Source organism: Thamnophis sirtalis, unplaced genomic scaffold, assembly GCF_051295495.1.
Source record: "Thamnophis sirtalis isolate CommonGarterSnake01/CBP01778 unplaced genomic scaffold, rThaSir2_p1.2 scaffold_13, whole genome shotgun sequence".
NCBI classification, from domain to species: Eukaryota; Metazoa; Chordata; class Lepidosauria; order Squamata; family Natricidae; genus Thamnophis; species Thamnophis sirtalis.
Window position 1 is genome coordinate 56707793 of NW_028261393.1, and position 24781 is coordinate 56732573.

The 24781-nt window shown below is 42.8% G+C and overlaps 1 protein-coding gene across 5 annotated transcripts in view; it reads right to left on the reverse strand.

Moving 5' to 3' along the window:
- The window catches only part of ATP11C (ATPase phospholipid transporting 11C (ATP11C blood group)), a 77518-nt gene that overhangs the window by 51238 nt on the left and 1499 nt on the right, over positions 1 to 24781 (reverse strand). For 2 of the 5 annotated variants that reach the window (XM_087727315.1, XM_087727314.1), the window contains exons 1-6: positions 13077 to 13375; positions 7308 to 7427; positions 5169 to 5258; positions 2362 to 2442; positions 1992 to 2099; positions 743 to 871 (exon numbers count right to left, since the gene is read on the reverse strand). In XM_087727315.1, coding sequence (XP_087583441.1) covers positions 743 to 871; positions 1992 to 2099; positions 2362 to 2442; positions 5169 to 5258; positions 7308 to 7427; positions 13077 to 13127 — 579 coding nt within the window. In that variant the 5' untranslated portion in view covers positions 13128 to 13375. Of the gene's footprint in view, positions 1 to 742; positions 872 to 1991; positions 2100 to 2361; positions 2443 to 5168; positions 5259 to 7307; positions 7428 to 13076; positions 13377 to 24781 lie in introns of those variants that run through there. The other 3 variants (XM_087727311.1, XM_087727313.1, XM_087727312.1) reach the window with 3 other exon arrangements.

A 24781-nucleotide genomic window follows, 5' to 3' on the forward strand; every position in this document is an offset into this window, starting at 1 on the left:
GGTTGAGCCCAGAGGTCCTACCCAGCTAAAATTACACCTGGGATGGAAAGACCTAACCGTATTTTTCGGACTATAAGATGCACCGGAGTATAAGATGAACCAAGATTTTGAAGAGGTTTCTTTTTTTTAAAAAAAAATAAGTTTTTGCAATCTGCAAGCTTCCCAAACCCTCTGCACGTCCCCCCCCTTTTTTTTTTTTTGCAAAAAACAGTGTGTGTGGAAGCTTTGGGAGGCTCGTAGAGTGCTCCTGAGGCTGGGGGGCAAAAACAGGGCAAAAAACGGCTCATTTTTTGCCCTCTCCAGCCTCCAGGAGCACTTTGTAGGCACCTCCCAAACTCTCTGCATGTCCATTTTTTAAAAAAAAATTGGATGCTCAGGGGCGTGGTTTTGGGAGGCCAAAAATGCTGTATTCAGTGTAAAAGGTGCGTCGTATACTCCAAAAAATATGGTATTTAAGACCCCCCCCTTTTTTAAAGCATTTCATATCCAATCCTTTCTGCATATTCTGCTCTGTTTTGTTTTCTAAGATGCCCACAGGAAACAAATTTGTTGGAAATGAAATGTATTCATGTGTTCATTCTGGAGAGAAGAATCAACTGCATGTAGAAAGGATTGATGTAGCAGCTAAGGCGCCAGTTTAAAAACCAGGAGATTCTGGGTTCTAGAAGAAGACGGCCAGGGCTGGCCAGATCCAGACCTCTTGCCAAGAAAGCTCCAAGGGAAGGTTCGCTTCTCCTCTTACCTTGTGATTGGACTCTCCATCTAGACTGGCAGTCGTGACGTAGCAGGTCCCTTCCTTGTTACTTGAGGCCAGTAAAATGAGATCACACGGAAAGGTGTCATCGGCTGCCACTTCTATGATGTCTCCAACCTCAAAGCCAAACAGGGAGTTGAGATTTTTGTAAAAAACAGTCTGTTCATCAGTCTCTCTGTCAATCAGTCTCTTTGTCTCTCTCTCTCTCTGTCTCTTTGTTTGTTTCTGTCTCTGTCTCTGTCTCTCTCTCTCTCTCTCTCTCTATCTATGCATCCATCCACCCACCCATCATCCATCCATCCATCCTATCATCCATCCATCCATCCATCCATCCATCCATCTATCTAATAGCTATCTCTCTATAACCTATCTATCTATCTATCTATCTATCTATCTATCTATCTATCTATCTATCTATCTATCATCTATCTATCATCTATCTATCTATCTATCATCCATCCACCACCCATCGTCCATTCGTCTGTCTGTCTGTCTGTCTGTCTGTCTGTCTATCTATCTATCCATCCATCCATCCATCCATCCATCCATCCATCCATTCTATCATCCATCCATCCATCCACCCACCCACCCACCCATCTTCTATCTATCTATCTATCTATCTATCTATCTATCTATCTATCTATCTATCTATCTATCTATCTATCATCTATCTATCATCCATCCACCATCCATTTGTCTGTCTGTCTGTCTGTCTGTCTATCCATCCATCCATTCTATCATCCATCCACCACCCATTGTCCGTCCATCCATCCATCCATCCACCCATCCATCCATCTTCTATCTATCTATCTATCTATCTATCTATCTATCTATCTATCTATCTATCTATCTATCTATCATCCATCCACCACCCATTGTCCGTCCGTCCATCCATCCATCCATCCATCCATCCATCCATCCATCCATCCATCCATCCATCCATCCTATATCCATCCTATATCCATCCACCCACCCATCATCTATCTATCTATCTATCTATCTATCTATCTATCTATCTATCTATCTATCTATCTATCTATCTATCTATCTATCTATCTATCTATCATCCATCCACCCATCGTCCATCCATCCATCCATCCATCCATCCCTTAACCTTGGCAACTTGAAAGTGTGTGGATTTCAACTCCCAGAACTGCCGGCGAGAAATCAGGGCTCTCAAAACAGTATTATTTTTCAGAACCGAGGGGAAACTTGTCTACCCCACCCCTTCTGTTACCTTGATCTTTTCACACTCCTTCTTCACGCTTTCCCCGTTTTCAATCACATAGACTGGAGTTTTGTTGACTTCCTTGTCCGCTCGGTGACGCAGCCAGTCCTCATATCCCTGAAGGAGCCAGGGGGAGGAGGAACACACAGATCAGAAAGCTGGGGGGGGGAGGGGGGAATCCAACCCCAGAACGGAAGGGATAGATGGCCATGGGCTCCACTGGCTTTAATATCAGCAAAGAGAGAAAGGGATTTCCAGAAGCAAATCTCTTTCTCCCTCACTGCAAGAGCTCCTAGCTGTAGCGAGATAAACTTAGAATATCAAAGACGAGTTGGATAGAAACTGCCCTCTGTTTGCTGGGATAAGGAGCCAAACTTACCTGCTTAAAAGCTGTAATCGTAATCACAAAGAAGAGAGGAAGGCCACTGGTCACTGGGCTGGTTGGTGTGTCCACTATCACCTAAGCAGAGATGCAGAAGAGCTACAGGGTTTATCATTTTAAAGGCAACAGCTATTCCTTTTCTTTTACATCAAGTTTTTTTTTATTTCTTTCAAATACGTTCACAAATATACATTCTTGTAAGAACTATTAACATTTATCTATTAACTATTAACATTTATCATTATCTTCTTGCAAGTATAGAAAACACACTCGGTGGTCACTTTCTTGCCCCCCCCCCCCCCGGTGTCTCCATCTTGATTTGCAACAACCTTACTCCTTCCTCTTCTCAACCTCCCTTCTCTGCCTTGGGGTGCTTAGATCTGGCCTGTGGGGGTCACCCCGGGAACAGCGAAGTGCCTCTGCTAGTAAAAAATGTTGCTCAGGAGGGAGGGCTGTGTGAGGTCCTCCCGGGCTCCATTTTTCGGCCGCAATGGCCTCCTGCAGCCCTCTGCCAGTTGGGTCTCCTCCGGATTCCATCTGCCAGCCAATGTCGGCTGGCGACTCCCCGGGGGAGAGCCTTCTCTGTTGCAGCTCCGGCCCTCTGGAACGGGCTCCCTGTTGAGATCCGGATCCTTACTACCCTCCCGGCCTTCCGCAAAGCCACCAAGTCCTGGCTGTTCCAGCCGTGACCCGTCAAAAGCGCGTTCCACAAAAGTGCGGTCAACGAAATCGCGTATGTGACGTCATCACAACGCGACGAAAAAGATCGAAAAATTGAAATAAAAATTAAATTACAGCAAGCCGATTCACATAAAGGTAAGGGTTAGATTAAGGGTTAGGATTAGGGTTAGGGTTAGGTTAAGGGTTAGGGTTAGGGTTAGAGCGTTAGCGTTACGTTTAGCGTTAGGTTAAGGGTTAGCGTTAGGTTTTTCGTTATGCTAAGGGTTAGGTTTAGGGTTAGGTTTAGGGTTAGGTTTAGGGTTAGGTTTGGGGGGGTTAGGGGAAGGTTTTAGCTTTATTTTTACATTTTTCGATCTTTTTCGATCTTTTTCATCGCGCTGTGATGACGTCACATACGCGCTTTCGTCGACCGCAATTTTGTCGTCCGCGGTTTTGTGGTAGAACCGTTCCAGCAGGCTGGGGGGAGCTGAGAAGCATCTACCTCCACGGAAATTGTGAATGTTGGTTTTGTTTTTAATATGTTGTCTTTGTCTTGTTCCCCCGCTTTCCCTTGTCTTTTGTGAGCCGCCCGGAGTCCTCCGGGAGTGGGCGGCATACAAGACAAATAAATAATGATAAATAATAATAATAAACGGAGCTTGAAGAGGTGGCATGGCCTGCCCAGGCAATGTTTTTGCTGGCAGGGAGCTGCAGGAGGTGATCACAGCCCAAAACGGAGCCCCCGTGAGTGACGTTGAGCTGGCCATGCCCACCCCATCCATGGCCCCACAGGTCAAACACAGTCCTGAGGCAGCCTTCAATGAAATAGAGTTTGACACCCCATGATCTAGAGTCAAAAGGTCCTTCTTGGCCCCCAATTTTCATTCTGGAACATCATTTCTCAATGGTTTGCCCTGAGCACCCAGTGTGCCCTAACACGATGATGCCAGAGGATTGAGATCAAAATCAAAGCGTTGACGGAAGAATTGTGCAAATATCCACAGGTGGCCACACCTCCCTCCTGGCACGTTTCTCTACAACCAGCTAATTAATTCTAGACTAAGTTATCTGACATTGAAAACACAGAAAATCCACCCTCAGGGCCACTGGAATTTTGATTTATATCACGTTATGTAAGGTTCCTTCTCTTGTTTCAAAGCCTTCAGGCATCGGGGAGATGCCAGGTGATATCATGGCAATGTAATAGGAAATAGCAATAGCAATAGCAGTTAGACTTATATACCGCTTCATAGGGCTTTCAGCCCTCTCTAAGCGGTTTACAGAGTCAGCATATTGCCCCCAACAACAATCCGGGTCCTCATTTCACCCACCTCGGAAGGATGGAAGGCTGAGTCAACCCTGAGCTGGTGAGATTTGAACATCCGAACTGCAGAACTGCAGTCAGCTGAAGTGGCTGCAGTACAGCACTCTAACCACTGTGCCACCTCGGCTCTGCACTCTATTTCTTTGGGGTGTAACAAGAAGAGGCTGGACTGCCGTTCGTCAAAAAATGGGAAAGGGTTGCCTGCTTGGGCAGGGGGTTGGACTAGATGACCTAAAAGTTCCCTTCCAACTCTCTTAATCTCAATCTATCTCAGACGATCAAAGGCCTGGAGATTAAGACATAAGAAGAACGGTTGAAGGAACTAGGCACGGCTGGTCTAGTGAAGAGAAGGACCAGGGGAGAACAGGAGAGCAGTCTTCCAATATTTGAGGGGCTGCCCCACAGAGGAGGAAGGGGGTCAATCTATTCTCCAAAGCACCTGAAGGCCAGACAAGGAATAAAGGATGGAAACTGACCAAGGAGAGATTCAACCTAGAAATAAGGAGGAATCTTCTGACCGTGAGAACAATCAACCCATGGAACAGACGTTGCCTTCAGAAGTTGTGGGAGCTTCAACCTCCAGGGCTTCAACCTCCAGGCTTTCAAGAAGAGACTGGACTGTCAGAAATGGTGTACAGTCTCCTGCTTGGGCGGGGGGTTGGACTAGATGACCTACAAGGTCCCTTCCAACTCTGTTAAATCCCTATTTACAGAATTTAAACCCAGAACTGAAAACAAAGAAAAAGCCACTTTTTAAAAAAAGATAATAATAATAATAAGAAAAACAACCACATCTGTTGGTCCTTTAAAATAGTCTTACCTGGACGAGGAAGATGACAAGAAAGTAGAAATTGGCAATTCTTCGGAACTGTTCAAACAGATTCTTGGGAACAAAATTCCAGACTGTATACTGCAAGGCAAAAACAAGATGGGAGCCATCTTAATACCAGCAAAGGGCAGATTTCATCGGACTCTTCCTGATTTTCTGGGTTCCAGATGTGTGGGGTTTTTTCCTTAAAAAAAAAACTTTTTTTAAAAGCATTCTTGTCTTGTTTTAAGAATAGCCGTCAATCCTAAGAATTCTGTAAAATTAGTCTATTAAACAAATACCATTTTCAAAATGACTTTGAAAAAGTAAAAAGCTGGAATTCAGGCCTTAATGAATGGCTCTAAATTTAATATTTAAAATGAATGTAACATCCTGCAAAATTTTATTCAAGCTCCCCATCCCAATATAATTATGTACATATGTCATTACCAAAAAAGGGGGGAAAAATGACTGAAACCAAAATTTTGACCCAAAAGGAAATCAAGAACTGTGATGGGTTGAACTATTTGATTTATTTAAAGATTTTTAACCTCGGCTTCCTTAAAAACAGACAATTCTAAAAAAGTGCCAGATTAAAATGGAAAAAAATAACTCAAAATACTTCATGGTGTAAAGCTTGGAAGAAAATTAACCAACCTGATTATTAAACACACAGATGGGCATACATACAAATATACTTGCTAGATTTGACCTTCCCTGAAATAAAATTAAAAGTCAACAGAGTTACACTGAAAACTAGCCTTTAAAAAAGATTTTGCAGTATCCTTGCCCTGGGGTGGGGAGGAAATAAGGATTTTACAGTATCCTTCCCCTGGAGTGGGGAGGCAATGGAGACTTTGCAGTATCCTTCCCCTGGAGTGTGGAGGGAATGGGGATTTTACAGTATCCTTTCCCTGGAATGGGGAGGGAGTGGAGATTTTGCAGTATCCTTCCCCTGGAATGGGGAGGGAGTGGAGATTTTGCAGTATCCTTCCCCTGGAGTGGGATAGAAATGGGGATTTTGCAGTATCCTTCCCCTGGAGTGGGATAGAAATGGGGATTTTGCAGTATCCTTCCACTGGAGTGGGGAGCGAATGGAAATTTTACAGTATCCTTCCCCTGGAGTGGGAAGGCAATGTAGACTTTACAGTATCCTTCCCCTGGAGTGGGGAGGGAATGGAGACTTTGCAGTATCCTTTCCCTGGAGGGGGGTAGAAATGGGGATTTTGCAGTCTCCTTCCCCTGCCACGCCCACCAAGCCACACCACACCCACAGAACCGGTAGTAAAAAATATATATATTTTGAATCCCACCACTGAAGGGGAGATATTCATTACTCACATGAATTATTCTTTAGCTTGTGTTAAACAAATCATAGTTTAGAGTATTGTTTAATTCCAGATTTTGTATGGAGTGGGATTAAAATATTTTTAAAAACGCCATAGGGTTAGGTATGCTGATCAGATTGAGACTCTAAAGCAGGGGTGTCCGATCTAGGCAACTTTAAGACCTGTGGACTTTCAACTCCCAGAATCCCTCAACTAGCCAGGGTGAGGATTAGCTCACCCTGGCTAGCTGAGGGTGAGCTAATCCTCATTGCAATGAGCCGAGGTGGCGCAGTGGTTAGAGTGCAGTACTGCAGGCCACTTCAGCTGACTGCTAGCTGCAGTTCGGCGGTTCAAATCTCACCGGCTCAAGGTTGACTCAGCCTTCCATCCTTCCGAGGTGGGTGAAATGAGGACCCAGACTGTGGGGGTGATATGCTGACTCTGTAAACTGCTTAGAGAGGGCTGAAAGCCCTATGAAGCAGTATATAAGTCTAACTGCTATTGCTATTGCTATTGCTAGCTGGCTAAGGCTGCGTTGAGTTGAAGTCCACAAGTCTTAAAGTTGCCAAGGTTCGACAAAACTCTTCGATACTGGAATTGTAAAGCCAACGTGTGAAGATCTGAGGTCCGTTCCCATATCTTAAGTCAGACTACCGCTTCCCTCATTCCCAACCAGGATGGGCTATACATCTGGAAACCTCTAGAAGGCAGCCAGTTGTGGAAGGACCTTCTGGATCTTGATATAAGGAGCCCCTGCACGGCTAACCCTCAAGCTTGCCATGGCACACAGGGATCCAACCGAGGAAGTTCCATTAATCCATACCTTGGAGGAGACAATTTGATTGGAGCAGAACTTTTGGGGCACATAAGCTTCAATATGAGGAACCAAGTGGTGGCCAACCACTATTGTCCGAGTCCCAACTCGCTTTTCTTCCCCAGCGAACTAGGAAACAAGAAAAACAACAACAACAAAGTTGTCAATGATGTATGTGTTTGTGTGTGTTAATGTTCTTGGAACTTAGTCTCCCACAAATGCAGATTTATACGTGAAGGTTCCTTGCCAATTAATAAAGGCAGCTTTCTCCAACTGATGCTGTCAGATTGTGTGGAGAGAACAAATCCCACATTTCTCAACTAAGATGTAGACCAAGAATGGCCTATAACCACGTCAATGCACTGGCAGGATACCACGTTGGAATCATCTGGTTTAACCGACAGCTGTGAGCAGGCCGTTCATATTGATTTCTGGGACAATGTCCAGTCATTCCTACATCTGAGGAAAAGCACTCTCCGGTCGAGAAATCCGGCAGGAGTCCCCCCCCCCCACAAACAGCGATAATTCAGAATTATTTTCATGCTTTTAAAGCAGCGCCTAGAATTTCTAGCAATTGGACGATCTCGATCTTCGTTTATTATGCAGAAATTATGCCGTTTTTCCCATTGCAACATTTGTGTGATGGGTAGTAATTATAGTTTTCCTCAACAGCAGAAAAGCTTGTGCCAGAAATTGGCAGCCTTTCTCTCCCGTTTTGAATTCTAACCGAGCCTTCCCACTCATTATTTTTTTTAAAAAGAAACATGTATCCTGCCTTTCCATCCAACTGGAATCCACAGGGCAGCAAAGAATAACATCAAACAAAGAATTAGCACGGTAAATGTTTTCAAAATACAAAAAAAAAACGTTCCCACGGAGCTTCCAAACAGCAGAGGTAACAAAATGAAAAAGGCAGCGTCAGCAGAAAATTCCCCCAATCTCTGAAAATTGAATTATGCATTTCGCTGATCTGGAAAAACGTTCACTAGAAAAAGATGTCTCTCCCCCCCCCCTCTATTCATTCTTGCCCCTCTTGTTTAGATGCTAGATGGAAATCCAAAAGAACGACAAGGGAGCGAAGTCAACCCACCACCACATTGTCATCAAGGAAAACAACACAAACGGTGTGTGGACCGACAAATCTTGTTCAACTGGATGACATAACTGGTTTAGTAACAACTTCCAGAATGCTGGCCAGAAGCAAAAGGACAACAGTTCATTTCATAAACCATCCATTTCTGAAGAACTCAGATTTCTGGAGAACATCCATTTTAATTCTCATAACACCACCACAGCAAACTCGAAGGAACAAATCGGACAATTCTGGACTTTTCCAAATCAAATGGACATCCACACTGAATCCTGCCTGAACCCCTACAAGGCTCCCCAGAAGATCCAACTCTACCACCAACTCTGAAGACGCCAATCCCATGACAATATCCACTGTACACCAGAAGCATCTTCACCAACCATCTTGGCTGGCATATATGCAAGAATCTTCTACCCCAGAAGCTTCTACCCATTCTGGAGGCACTCTGCGGAAGTTCCTCGGTGCAAAATCCATTTTGAACTGAAGAAGTTCCTTTTTTTTTAAAAAAAAAAAACCAATTTTTCTTCTTCCACAGGACCTACCATAGAGGCATCAAGGCACATTCTAGAGAATGCAGATAGATTTGAAGGACGCTCACCCCGTAGAGCTCAAAAATTGCCCCCACAATCAAGCTTGGTTTCAGAGATCGAAACTTTCCTAGTTGGAGAAAAGTTTCCACATGGTTTTTTAAGTGCCGGGAAAGAAGGAAGAGAGAGGGAAGGAGGGAGAAAGGAGGGGAGGGGGAGAGAGAGAGAGGGAGGGAGGGAGGGAGAGAAAGAAAGAGAAAGTGACCAACATACTGTTGCTGATTCATAGTCCATCTTTATCCAGCCCCTAATGGAAAACGGAAAAGGACTCAGATAAAAAAGCAGGAATGTTGCAGGAACTTTTTTCTTCTTCTGGCCTACGACCTGGATAGTCTCTGGTTTCAGATTGTCTAAAGCTCCAGAATATTTTTTTTATGACTTCAACATAACACCCCTCCAACACTTCTCTGGAAAAAGCTGATCGGAACCCAAAAATAAACGGAACAAAATGAAACAAAACTAAAAAAATAATTAAGAATATGTCCTTCCTCTTTTGGCTTTGGTGGGCGAAGGATTCGTGGAAGTAGCCGTGTTGCCGGGAAGATGGAAGGAAAGCCATCAGGCCAAAAAAAAATTCTCAAGGGCATCTTGAAAACAAAACCCTTGACATTTTGTGTGATATGCGGCCAGATTTCCTCATGGTTGTGTCAGGGTCATTCTTGTTCCTTCCACCCCATCCTTTTTTTAAAAAACTGTGTGAAGATTAAATTCTTGGAAGACCCTGCAAGATATTTCCACGTGGGATGGAAACACACACACACACACACACACACACACACACACACACACCTAGATTTCCAGCTTGTCCATTTTTGTCTCTAGAATAGAAACTGTATTTTAGTGTATCCATCTTTCTTTCTTTCTTTCTTTCTTTCTTTCTTTCTTTCTTTCTTTCTTTCTTCTCTTTTTCTTTCTTTCTTTTTACTTCCTTTTTTCTTTCTCCCTCCCTCCCTCTTTCTGTTTTCTTTCTTTCTTTCCTTCTTCTATTTCCTTCCTTTTTCTCTCTATCTCTTTCTTTCTCTCCTTCCTTCCTTCCTTCCTTCCTTATCACCTATCTTTCTATCCATCCACCAACCCCCACTCCCCCAACCATTATTCTGGATGTCCAAACACCATGAAATCATGGGCAGCAAAATGCCTGGACCCCAAACGTAGATTCACACACGCACTGCTATCCCTGGCTTGCTTTAATCACAGTTTGTCCAAAGCTAAGCTTCAAATCAATGGGTTCCACCTGACACACTGATAGGATCTGGCCTACTTACTAAGACAAACCGTAGTCTGCTTGATTTCTGTGTAGCTTACTGAAGGTAACTAACACAATTTAAGCCATGATTTAAGGCTCAGTGTGAGATCTGAATCCAGGGATTTGGGATGATCGGTAAACCCAAAAAAGCAAACATTAGTTTAGTAAGACACATCAATTCCACCTCTGACTATATTATATTCCAGAGTCTTTATCAGAATGACAGTTGAGATTATGAAGGTGATTTCTGACTAATAGGACACAAATATAAAATGAGATCAGGTATTTCTCTTCTCCATTTCACAAAGATAAGTAGCCCCAAAGTTTGGTGCCCCAATTCCCATAAGCCCTAGCAGCAGGAGCAGGGCATACAAAACCACAATCTGAAACACCCTAGGCAACTACATAGCCCATCTTACGTTAGGACTAGCACATCCCTCCATGGCCAATACATCAACCCATCCTCTGGTCCCAATTCACACGCCATTCAATTCACCCATCCCACCCTAATTATGGTCCTTTGCTTCTCAAATCCCCAGAGGTGGCTTGCATACAATACAGAACAGAAACAATGCTTGTTAAACGTCAACGACTTTGATCTCAGCGCCCACCGGTTCTGGGTGTTGGGGATCCATGGATGGTTCTAGAATAGTGATGGGGGAACCTCCAATCTGGGGCACTCAGAGCCCACAAAGCTGGTCCTGGCCCTAGCCAAGGTGAGAGGTGCTGTTCCTGGAGAAGTGTTCCCATGACAACCAGCCAGCCCAGGACTGGCAGTTGGCAGTGGAATTCCAGCATCCAGAAGGAGAAAAAAAACTATCCGGAAATGTCCATAGGAAACTGCATCTGTGGTTATTTTTAAAAAGATATAGGGACACATCCATATACACATCTGTATATAGGAAACTGCATTTATATATTTTTTTAAACCTATAGGGACACATCTGTATACAGGGAACTGCGTCTGTATTTTTCTCAAAAACCTATAGGGACACATCTGTATACAGTGAACGGCATCTGTATTTTATCAAGGCTCAGGCGCACATCTGTATGTACATCTATATACAGGAAACTGCATCTGAATTTTTTGAAAAAGATACAGGGACTCATCCGTGCTGAGTTCAGCTTAATTCAAATTTGCAATACATACAAATCAGCTTGGTTATGTATTGAGCCAATGATGCTCTTAATGGCATCCATCTCAGAGGGGCGATTGCTAAAGAACAAGTCCCATAAAAACATATACAGATGAAGAAAAAATAAGTTCCAGCCCAGCATGGCTATTTTAAAGATCAGGAAAGATTCAAAATCCAGTTTATCCTTTCCTTTCTTTTATGTCTTTTAAAGTGTCTTTAAAAAAACACTTATCCCGTGTCTTGTTAAATCAGGACAAGCCTGTTCTTACTACTGTGAAAATTTTAATATTTTCAGGCTGAAAGGTTTTTAATACATAATCCGGATTGTTGTTGGGGGCAATACGCTGACTCTGTAAACCGCTTAGAGAGGGCTGAAAGCCCTATGAAGCGGTATATAAGTCTAACTGCTATTGCTATTGCTATAATCCAGGTTTACCAACGCAAGTTATCAGAAGAGACTTCACAGGAATAAGTTGTTGTGGTGCTCTCTGAGCTTGCAAATGTTTCACTACCCAACTAGGTGACAACATCAGTAAGAGTTGAGGTTTGCTTCCTGTCTATATATATATATATATATAGTAGCTTGCCTTGCCAATGTTGACGGAAGTGAAGATTAGTGTGTTGTTTACTCCTTGCTTGTTTGTCTGGGATTAATCCCTGCTTATCTGGGCATTGGCAGTTGAACTCTCTCAATAATTTGGAACAGAGAAATATGAATGTTTGTTCAAAACACCTCTGCCTTTAACCCCCATACTGTTTTGCGATTGTAAAACAAAAGTCCAAAATTAAAAACAAGGCAAACTGAAAACAGGCCCATAGATCTACAACTAAGTTACTTGATGGGGTGGGAGGGGGAGGGGGGGGATAAGATATTTAGGGGTGAGGGACGACGAAAGAATCTAAACCAGAAATCTCTTCCAATTAAAATAGACAATGAAGTGAACACATGACTTTCTCCTATGGGCTTCACATGGGTTTACAGACCCAGCATATTTATTTCGACTCTTGAAAATATTATCCGAAGCAAAACACCTTTTTCTTTTGCATTAAATCCTTAAAAATAAACTTGGGGGGGGGGGACACATACAACACAGAAAACGTATTTTTTATACTAAGAGTACACTTTGCCCTCAATGGAAGTCTGATTTACTGGCAATACGTTTGCACAATATAAAGATTTATTGTTACTGGCAGAATTCAGGACTCAAGATTACTTTAATAACAACAAAAAGTAGCTTATTCCAAGTGGTTCATTCCCAAATAATTTTTAATCGCTGTCACACCAATTGAAAAGGAAACCAATTATTTCACAGAATGAATAGAAAGAGGAGGAAATCTAATTTAAAAGATTGCTTAACTAATGCGGATATTTCAATTAGCCCCTCATTAAAAGAAATATATACATATAAAGCAAGTAACTCATTTGCAATTCTTTTAAAAAAGCTTCCTTTTGCTCTACAGGGGAAAAATCCTTCAAGGAGACATTCTGGTTTAGCTGCTTCTTGGGGGGTTTTTTGCCTGGAAATTTTCTTTTGGGTGTAAACAAGGAGAGATAGAAGTTTATTTATATCAACGAATTTATTTAGCCGCTCAACTTGCGGATAGGTGAGTCTGGACACATTATAAAATTTAAATCTTTGCCCTGCCTTTGCTTGTCAAATTTTACATCTGGGCCAAATCCAGAATGACACTAAAGAAAATCACCCTAAACAAACTTACCAACTTTGGCCAAGCTCTCAATACCACATCTGGGGTTAAAGAAAATTCCATTTCTTGCAAGACAGCCAAATATTTTTCACAGGGGAAGAGAAGAAACAGAGTTTGAAGATCTAAAATGGATTTATTGACCCCCACCAAGAGCAAAAAAAGGCAAATAGGCTTTCCAAAAACATCAGATTATTCTAGGCTGAAAGGCATCCAATTTAAACAAACACCCCTTCCAGGGGGAGGAGTTAGGAGTTGGAGTAAACCTGGTTGTGTTTTAAAGCTACAATCCTATTTTTGCTAGTAAGTAAACCCAACAGAGCAGCACAGTCAAGGAACCTAATAAATGAATAAAAACTCACACTACAAAGGCATCTCTTTGGGGGATAATTTCTCCCCAAAAGGTCACATTTCAACAATCAGTTGTGTGCAAGATGCAACACATTGAATGATGTCTTATGCAATATATCCAGGCTGCAATAAGCTATTGTATTTGCCGGAGCAGTAAGCCACATTAAAATAATTGGGAACAAATCAACATAAGCCCAGTATTTAATATGTTTTGCTTATACCGGATCAAAATTTCACATTTCAAGCTGCAGTATTTATCTGCAAATTCATTTATCACGGGCCAATAGAATAAAATGGAATAACAGAGTTGGAAGGGACCTTGGAGGTCTTCCAGTCCAACCCCCTACTTAGGCACGAAACCCTATAGCACAATAACTAAGCATAGCACGGCCAAGGATGAAAGCATCCATCTGTGCCATAAAATACTACCATTAATTCTAACACGTTAATATAAGGAGTTCCTATATAGACCAATATTTCTTGGCAACTTTAAGATGAAATCTTAGAGATGAAATTTGAGATGAAATCTTAAAAGTCTTCTAACTTGGAAGTCCACTAAGATCTTCTCAAGCTGAAGTCAACACATCTTAAAGCTCCCAAGATTGAAAAGTATTGTCCTACATTCAAAGGCAGAGCACATACATTATTTCAGTCAGGGCCATCTCTAGAGTGGGATCCCCCCCCCAAAAAAAAGCCACAATCACAGCATCGACAGTACGATAAGACCTCCCTGCCTCTTTTACACTTGTTGTATGATGCATAAAGCCACAAAGAAGAGGGAGTCAAGATATTCTCCAAAGCAATTGAGGGCAGGACAAGAAGCAATGGGCGGAAATTAATCAAGGAGAGAAGCAACTTAGAACTAAGGAGAAATTTCCTGACAGTGAGAACAATTAATCAATGGAACGACTTGTCTCCAGAAGTTGTGAATGCCCCAACACTGGAAGTCTTTAAGAAGATGTTGTCTGGAATGGTTATAGGGTTTCTTGCCTAAGCAGGGGGTTGGACTAGAAGACCTCCAAGGTCCCTTCCAACTCCTATCCTATCCTATCCAATTCTATCCTATTCTATTCTGCATATAAAAAGAACTAAGTCCTCCTCTCCTCTCCAATATTATCTTAAATAGCATAGCACCATGGAAGTTGACCGAAACCCTACAAAGGCTTCTATTTGCACCATCAAGTAACTTTAAAAGTTAAAGCAGACTCCAAGAACTATGCAAACAGAACTTTGACTGCTAAGTGAAGCTAGGTATTTAAAAGCAGCTCTACAGTAGTCACACCAACAATCACACCGGCATACATCAAAAGCCTGGTGCGATTCTACGCCCTGGTCGTGTTTCTACATGCATGTTTCCTCTCTGAAAACTCCCAATTCTACGAAAGCGGTTTCCCACCAGTGTCGATTTCACCTCCTTTAGACAACACTTCCTACGTGTCCAAAATATTATCTTTGGGTCTTGGAAGGCCAGGCCCTAAATAAGCGCCCTAGGAGAGAACCCCAGAGCACGGCTGTCTCCACCATGTCCTCCAAGAGCATAGATGTCCCAGGGTTGAGAGAGATGGGCAGGAATTCTCGGTATCTGGGGGCCCGTGGCATGCTTTCCTAAGCTGAGTATGATTGGGCTTGACTTGGACTTAGATAAGAGACGGAGAGCAGAGCTGCGGGGAAGAGGGAGAATTGAGAGGAAAAAATATCTTAGTAGACCATCAACTTGCCGTATACTAAGAGCCAGTTTGGTTGAGAGGTTAAGGCACCAGGATAGAAAGCAGGAGACGTGGAGTTCTAGTCCCGCCTTAGGCATGAAACCCAGATGGGTAACTTTGGGCCAATCACCAGGAGATGGGGAGTTCTAGTCCTGCCTTAGGTATGGAAGCTGGCCGATTTGTATCCTCCTCCTTTCTTCCTTTCTTCCTTCCTTCCTTCCTTCCTTCCTTTCTTTCTTCCTTCCTTCCTTCCTTCCTTCCCTCCCTCCCTCCCTCCCTCTCTCTCTCTCTTTGTGCCTCTGTTCTTTCTTCTTTATCTTTCCTGCCTTTTGTTTCTATTTTCGTATAATCCCTGACCTCCGGTCCTTCCGGCGTGCCCTAAAACGTTGGCTTTTCCAGCAAGCCAGCCTGGCCTGAACAAAACAAAACAAATTATTGATCACTGTTAATTTTAATTCCATTTTTTTAAAAAAATGTTATTGTTAATTCTAATTGGGTTTGTTTGGGATATTCTATTTAATTTTTTTTTAAACTTTTGTATTACGTGTTTCTTTTAATGCTGTACGCCGCCCTGAGTCCTTGGGAGAAGGGCGGCATATAAATCTAATAAACCAAACCAAACCATTTTATAACAGTTTAAAAATGTAAAGCACAATATAGGTAAATAATACTTGGTCACAAGTAGCTAAGTATAAATAAATAAAGAATTGTACATAAAAAAAAACATTCTAAAAATGAATGAAACCACTTTCGTATTTACTAAGAACACTGCATGGAATTGGAGTCTTGGAGTCTGCAGGAGTTAAATTCAGTTCGAAAGTGACTTTATCTTTAAAGACTTTGTTTTTTAAAAGCTTCTCCCTCTAATATTTATTAACTGCTGGATTTTACTGAGCAGCCAACCTAACCTTTGTCCCACAAGCAACCTGGGATTTGATTAACTTCAGCAAACAATGATATGAAATGACTAAAAGTTGACTCAACTCTTGATTTTTGCTCTTTCCTTTACGATTTCGAGGATTTCAGGCCAGAAATCAATGGAACTCCAAGGAACTTTTTACACTCAAGTTCTTTTAAATCCAACACCCAGGCTAGATTCCCCCCCACACACACACACACATACACACACACACACAAATAGATTCTTTTGCTTCACTGCCCAGTAAAGCAAATGTTTTCCAAGAACTAAAATAATAAAGATAAAGAAACAGTTCTAAGATAAGGCAAACCATGTGCTCTACAAATTCCCAGAGCTGGGTTTTTAATGCAGGAAGAAGGAAAAAATTGATCAAATTATTTCTTCTTTTTAGTCTCTTAGTAGCATAAATGTTTTTTTAAAAAACCCCAAAGCTGCGTAGCCCAAGATTGTCAGTGCAAAAAGATTGTCTACATCAGAGGTGGCATTCTGCCGGTAGTGGCGGTGGTGTGAGGCTGTGCCCACCCACCCACAGGTGATCAACAGACCTTCTGCGCATGAACAAAAGGTTATGTGCATCCCCAGATGTGTGTGGAGGGGGGCGCGTGCCCCCGCTATCGAACCGGTAGCAATAGCAATAGCAATAATAGCAATAGCAGTAGACTTATATACCGCTTCATAGGCCTTTCAGGCCTCTCTAAGCGGTTTACAGAGAGTCAGCATATTGCCCCCAACAATCTGGGTCCTCATTTTACCCACCTCGGAAGGATGGAAGGCTGAGTCAACCCTGAGCCGGTGAGATTTGAACCGCTGAACTGCTGATCTAGCAGTAGCCTGCAGTGCTGCATTTAACCACTGCGCCACCTTGGCTCTTACGGTAGGGAAGATAAGAGGATACCACTACCGCCCTACGTCCTTGGCAAGACGGCCTATTGATTGCAAAGGGTCTCCGCCGAGTTTTGAACAGCAACCGTAGCTGAAGTAGCTAAACAGAATAACGCAAAAAAGGAAAGGAAAAAAAAAAGCAGGAAATATGAAGTGACAAGAACCGCTGATGTCCCTGAGCCAAAATAGCTTTTTCTTCCGATAGTTTTATTTCGGCTTAAGAGCTTTTGGTTTAGTTCCTCACTCTTCAGGTCTCTAGCACTTCCAACAGCATGTACTTGTGTCAGTCACAAAACACAATACGGCTTTATACTACGAGCACTGAATTATTACGTTATGGTTAGACGGAGCACGAATGCTAAAACTAATTGCAATTTGGGCTTCTTCACTTGTGTGGATTCAGTCCTTAGGTTTGCAAAAGAGATCTTTCAGGGCCCTTATTCTGAAATATTGATTAGGGGCAGACAGATGAATGTTAACTTAAAGAAACTTAAGAGGTGATTTAAAAAAAGAAAGATTCCACAAAAACCATCGCGAACAATTCTTCTAGGAGTGGGAAACTTAAGGTCAGCATAAACATGATTATTTTTAGTTGGTGAAGGAAGGAAGTCGAAGGACGATTCTAACACTTGAGTGCTGATGCCTAGAGAGAAAACATTCCATTATATTTGCAGAGCAACGTTTCCATTCATTTCCAAAAGCAGCCAAGGTGGTTTTGATGTGAAAATAAACCTGAAGGTTGATTAAGGCTATTTTCAGAGTTTTGGAACCCTTGGCTTCCTCTGGGGTTTTTTTAAAGATTAAATTGGAACCTGGCACTTTTGTTTATTCATTTTCATTACATTTCTAAACAGGAACCAAATGATTCTCTCCCCCCCCCCCGCCCCCTGTCTACTTTTCTCTACAACAACACTTTGAGGGAGCCTAGAATGAGCAATAACTCCTAATCCTGAGCCTACTGTAACAGAGGCGGATTTGAACCAGGGGTGAAATTCAAATTTGTTTACGACCGGTTCTGTGGGCGTGGCTCGGTGGGCGTGGCAGGGGAAGGATACTGCAAAATCCCCCTTCCCTCCCCACTCGGGGGCCAGCCAGAGGTGGCATTTGCCAATTCTCCTAACTACTCAAAATTTCCACTACCGGTTCTCCAGAACCTGTCAGAAAAACCTGCTGGATTTCATCCCTGATGTGAACCCAATCCAATCTCTTAATCCAACCCATTCTGTCTCTACTCAATTTCATATTTTCACTGTCGGTTTTGACTGGTTTGTCTGCGATATCCGGATGTTTATAGCCCAGCATGCATTTAAACATTCTCATGCAATGCAAAGTGTTTCAACCAGTACGTTCTGACCCAGCTCCCCAAACACGACAAATTCTCTGTAGCTGAAGCAATAATTCCTCTCTTAGGAGCTCCAGCAAACGTTTCTCTCTCACCGCAGGCTAACAAGTCTGTCCGATGAATAGTTCTCTGCTACATCTATTCATCTCTGCCCCCTGCTGTTTATCCCCAGAGCTCGGGTGGGGCTTTGCTAGCAGCGGTGGCTCTTCCATCCCAAGGACCGGCCCATAGATTTCCACTGCTCTCCTCTCCTCTGCCCTTTGCACATCTGTGCGTCAGGCAGCAGACTTGGGGGCTGTTGACTCTCTATCTGAGGGCTGATAGACAGCCCAGGCTCTGTCTCTGTCTCTCACTCTCTGTCAGGTCCACTCCCTCTTCCCCCCTCGGAGCTCTCAGGTTTCCTCCTCCTCCTCCTCCTCCTCCTCCTCCTCCTCCTCCTCCTCCTCCTCCTCCTCCTCCTCCTCCTCTTCCTCTGATTCGGCTGCTGGAGCCTCTGGCTCTATTCTATTCTATTCTATGATATTGTATTATATTGTTGTGAATACCTGTATACAGTTCTCAACCCAATTAGAACACAGAAAGATATACACACACTCACACCGAGTGGCTGTTTTCCTCTGAACACAGCTGGCCCGGGGATCCCACCGGCTCTTTAAATCATTGACTAAGTGCAGAGTAATGAGTAAAAAAAGGAGTAGCATTAATAATAAGGGCAGAGTTACTCTCCTACTGGTAGGAAGCTGTTCTTAGCATGCCACCAGGAAGAACAAATGCTCTTTATTTCTTTCTTGTTATGCCTTGCTCTCCTTTATTTACTGCTGCAACCTGAAACTCCAGCTGTTTCTTCCAGCCGTAAAAAAAAGAACCCTCTTAAAAAACAAACCTTCTTTTCTCTGTGGGTTGTGAACTGTCTTCTTTGCGGGCTGCCACAAAGAAGAATCAAGCGATTCTCGAAAGCACCTGAAGGCAGGAGACGAAGCCACGGATGGAAACTCATCAAGGAGAGAAGCAACCTTAAAACGAAGGAGGAATTCCCTGACAATAAGGACAATTAACCAGTGGAACAGCTTGCCACTAGAAGTTGTGAGTGTCCCATCGCTTTTAAGAAGAGACTGGACCGCCACTTATCCAGAATGGCACAAGGTCTTCTGCTTGAGCTGGACTAGAAGACCTCCAAGGTCCCTTCCAACTCGGTTATTCTGTTCTGTTATTCTGTTAATGCTGTGCTGATAAAAAACACAAGAAAAAGTCAGATTCTACGCTGCCCTGAGCACCTTCCTGGAAGGCAGGATATGGTGAAAAAGTCGATATAGCAGCCACACCGATGCGATTGAAGCTCCACTTTTTATAATGTGCTCCATGATCATTCCCGCCCCACCCCCCAACTTTCCGCCTCTTCAGAGGTGGCATTCAGCAGGTTCTGACCAGTTCTGGAGAACCAGTAGCGGAAATTTTGAGTAGTTCAGAGAACCAGCAAATACCACCTCTGACTGGCCCCATCACCATCTATTCTCTGCCCCCCAAGTCCCAGCTGATCGAGAGGAAATGGGGATTTTGCAGTATCCTTCCCCTGGAGTGGGGAGGGAATGGAGATTTTACAGTATCCTTCCCCTGGAGTGGGGAGGGAATGGAGATTTTACAGTATCTTTCCCCTGGAGTGGGGAGGGAATGGAGATTTTGCAGTATCCTTCCCCTGGAGTGGGGAGGGAATGGAGATTTTGCAGTATCCTTCCCCTGGAGTGGGGAGGGAATGGAGATTTTGCAGTATCCTTCCCCTGGAGTGGGGAGGGAATGGAGATTTTGCAGTATCCTTCCCCTGGAGTGGGGAGGGAATGGAGATTTTGCAGTATCCTTCCCCTGGAGTGGGGAGGGAATGGAGATTTTACAGTATCCTTCCCCTGGAGTGGGGAGGGAATGGAGATTTTGCAGTATCCTTCCCCTGGAGTGGGGAGGGAATGGAGATTTTGCAGTATCCTTCCCCTGGAGTGGGGAGGGAATGGAGATTTTGCAGTATCCTTCCCCTGGAGTGGGGAGGGAATGGAGATTTTGCAGTATCCTTCCCCTGGAGTGGGGAGGGAATGGAGATTTTGCAGTATCCTTCCCCTGGAGTGGGGAGGGAATGGAGATTTGCCAGGCCCAGCCATCTACACCACGCCCACCAAGCCACGCCCACAGAACCGGTAGTAAAAAAAATTGAATCCCATCACTGCACCTCTTCTGTAGTTTTCCACCAATAAAAGCCAACTTTTCATCTAACATCTGACTGTGTGCAAGGCTCTGCATGAATGAACAGATGAAATGGTAGTTAAATATAGTCCGAAAGTAATTGTTGGGTCTCTTGAGATGATTATGCCTCTTTTAAAAAAAAAGATATATCCATTGCAACGTATGTAAAAAGCCATTTTGTGCCGATCTGTTTCTCAAGTCCCTCAAATATCCCAGTTTTCAAATCAAGCCGAATGTGAGAACAATGCGTAAACACGAAACATTTCAACATCGGATCTCTTGGCTCGGAGAAATGAACCCATTATTGTTTTTTTTTCCCATGGCAAATCTTTTCGTAGTTTTAAAAGTCAAGTCAAGACAAGATTCCTTTCCAAGTGATTTGGGGCAAAAGGGAAAGTAATCTCAAAGAAATTTCCCAGAAAAAGAGAACTTCACACTTTCAAGAAGTGTTTTTTTTTATTATTATCGAGAGAAAGTCCCTAAAATTTGGAACTGATTGCTTATGAGAAGTAGATTTTGGCAGTAATTTCCTGGAGAGAAAAAAATAATAATGCCTAAAGCCAGGAACAATATTAAATTGTGGGATTCTTGGTGTGCTGTGGCTTACAGATGTTTCACGACCCAACTAGGTAACAACATCAGTGCTAGTAGGGAGTGGGGTTTGCTCTCTGTTTATAAATAATAGCTTGCCTGGGCAGTGTTGGTAGCCTATGATTTTCTCCTTCATAGTTCCTTATATTGTTTACGGCTTGATTGTTTGTCTGGTGTTAATCCCTGCTTCTCTGGATGGTGGTGATAGGAGAGGTCATAAACACCAGGTGTTCCAGAAACGTTTTCTTCCAACAAACATATTTCTGCTTCTGCCAAATATTAGAAAATGGGGAGAGGAATAGCACGTGCCCAAGATATATATATAGATATATATATATATATATATGTGTGTGTGTGTGTGTGTGTGTGTGTGTGTGTGTGTTATATTTGTGCTGATAAATAAATAAAGGGAGACTAGTATAGATCTATTTCAAGCTATTTAGCTCTCATCAGCTAGCCATCTAGCCATACCCTTACTGGGATTCGAACCTGGGCTATATTGCATACTAAGGCTAGCTGATGAGAGCTAAATAGCTTGAAATAGATCTATACTAGTCTCCCTTTATTTATTTATCAGCACCAATATAAAAAAAACCACAAATATAACAAAGGCAACAGTAAAAATATTGGGTTTCTGTCGTGATGGACTCTTGTGACGAGCCAATTGACAGATGATGGAAGCAGTTAGCTTCCTCCCATAATTGGGGCTTACCAGGGGTTGTAAAAAATCATATATATATGATATATGATATATGATATATGATATATGATATATGATATATGATATATGATATATGATATATGATATATGATATATGATATATGATATATGATATATGATATATGATATATGATATATGATATATGATATATGATATATGATATATGATATATGATATATGATATATGATATATGATATATGATATATGATATATGATATATGATATATGATATATGATATATGATATATGATATATGATTGATATATATATAATATATAATATATTAGATTTTTTTATTACAACCCCTGGTAAGCCCCAATTATGGGAGGAAGCTAACTGCTTCCATCATCTGTCCTTCGGCTCGTCACAAGAGTGATATATATATATATCAGCATAAATATAACAAATGTAACAAAAAGGCAACAGTAAAAAATATTGGGTTTATGTCTGGATGGACTCTTGTGACGAGCCGAAGGACAGAGAGTGGAAGTGTGACCTTCCTCCCATATTTGGGCATACCGGGGGTTGTGACTTTAAATATGTATGTATGTATGTATGTATGTATGTATGTATGTATGTATGTGTATGTGTGTGTGTGTGTGTGTGTGTGTGTGTGTGTGTGTATATATATATATATATATATATATATATATATATATACACACACACACACACACACACACACACACACACACACATACGTATATATACACACATACGTGTATATATATATACACACATATACATACATACATACATACATACATACATACATATATGTGTGTGTGTTGTTTTTTCCCTGGCCTCGCTGTTGAACTGATTGTTTTGGGTTGGGCAAAGGCGTCCTTGATAAAAGTCTATAAATAACAAAGTGGTTGCGGGAATTCACCCAATAAATACTTGATGACCTGGAAATTGCAAGAGAATAACAGAAGCAGCCAACCTGAAGACTTGAGTCTATCACAGTTCTCCTGCAATGGGGAACTTTAGCTCGTCCCACATGGAAGTTGGCTGTCTTTCGAAACAACTTTTGATCTGAAGGGAGGCGTCTCGAGACCGGATTTGAGTTTTTAAGGTCCTGATCTACGTTCGGATCTGACGGGTAGCTTTCAAGTAGGATTCAGGCCCCTCTGCAATTTTACTCTGATAGGTGCTGGTCAGAGATGGGTTCCACATAATTTTACCACCGGTTCGCCGTGCACCGAAACTGTGAGCAAGCGTGTGCGCATGCATGCTCTCTTCGTGAGCATGAGTGCCTTCCGCACATGTGTGTGGCTTTCCATGCATGCGCTTTGCTTGAATGCACAGTTTGCACACATGTGCATGGCTTCGAAAACGTGGCTGAAATAGGATGACATAGAGCCGGGGCGAACTCGTCTGAGCCACCCGAATCCAACCACTGGTGCTAGTCCTTATGGTTCCTGAAGTTCAGTTGAATCTGCCTGGCTTCAATGACAGCCCAGCTATAAAAACCCAACTACTTGAGGGACACATAAAGTCCTTCAGAGCTGCACCTGCAGCTTCAGAGCTGTACAAAACCAGCGTTTTATTAGGTGCTCGATAGGCAATATCTGTTCGCAGTCAAGCCTGTGCTTCGTTTGATTTGCTTCTGAACTTTACCACTGTTACTTCCCTCCCCACAGTCTGTGTCACAAATCATGTTACCCTATAGATGCACCCTGTGAGGCAGGTCAAGATAATTACACATGATATCCCAGCTGGGAGTTGAGCCCAATAACGGGGAATTCCAAAACCAGACTGGCCATTTTGCTAAAATTATGCTGTGTTGTTTTAAATTTGTGTGTGTGTGTCTGTGTGCGTTTATAAAACTCTGGAGACATCGGAGTTGATTGTCTTGGTTTAACATTAGACTCTTGTTTTCTCTCGCTTGTCTTCTCCTCAAGGCCTATTTTTGCGTCTTTTCTACCCTGGAAGGAAGAATGTTATGAAAACATAATCCTGTTTTTGTTTTTCCTGGCCGCAGAATGGTGTTCAAAGCGACGGGACAATGCAATGTGTATCATACCAGATGACTATTCTGTAAATCCAGAGTCCTAAGGCGTGGAAAAACGTTTGTTCTTTTGCCCTCTCTATCTCCACTTCTCCAATCTCCTGTCCTTGCAGCTTCCCCCAAGTTTTCTTTTTTATCTCTCCAAGGCTAACAGGAGCTGGAAAACCCTCGGAAGACAAACATGGGTTTTTGCAAAGGCAGTTTCAGGAAACATCCATCTGCTGCCTCTTAAAGCAGCAGAAGGGCCTCAAATGGAACTTGGCAGGGAGGAACGGAAAGGTCCATCAGACAAAAAAAAGGGGGGGGGAGAAATAGAGAAAGATTTCAGCCATCCATTTGCAACCGGGGGGGGAAAACGGCTGCTTCCAAAATATGGTTTTGTTTCTGGGGTTTGAACAGCAGCCAAAGCCGCCATCCGGTCACGGGCCTGGTGAGCGTCTGGGTGAGAAATTTCCCCTCCTTCTGACTCAGGAAAAGATTTGTAATTTTTGCAGAAAGCAACCAACCAAGTAGAATTGGTTGAAGAGAAACCCCTGCGCTGAAAAATGGATGATGGAAGAATCCTGGAAGTGGAGGAAGAAAACAGCAGGGAATATTCTTGTGGGAGTGTTGGGAGAATTATCCATCTGGGTTCAGTTCCAAGTGGGGGAGAAAGACTGCTGGAAACTCAGCAGCTGCTTGGAAAGATGGTTTTAAAGGTGGACAGGATCCCATGGCTTGAAGATGTTGGTTGAAGGAAAGAAAAGGGGGAGAGATAGTAATAGCAATAGCAGTTAGACTTATATACCGCTTCATAGGGCTTTCAGCCCTCTCTAAGCGGTTTACAGAGTCAGCATATCGCCCCCACAGTCTGGGTCCTCATTTCACCCACCTCGGAAGGATGGAAGGCTGAGTCAACCTTGAGCCGGTGAGATTAGAACCGCTGAACTGCAGATAACAGTCAGCTGAAGTGGCTGCAGGAGAGCACTC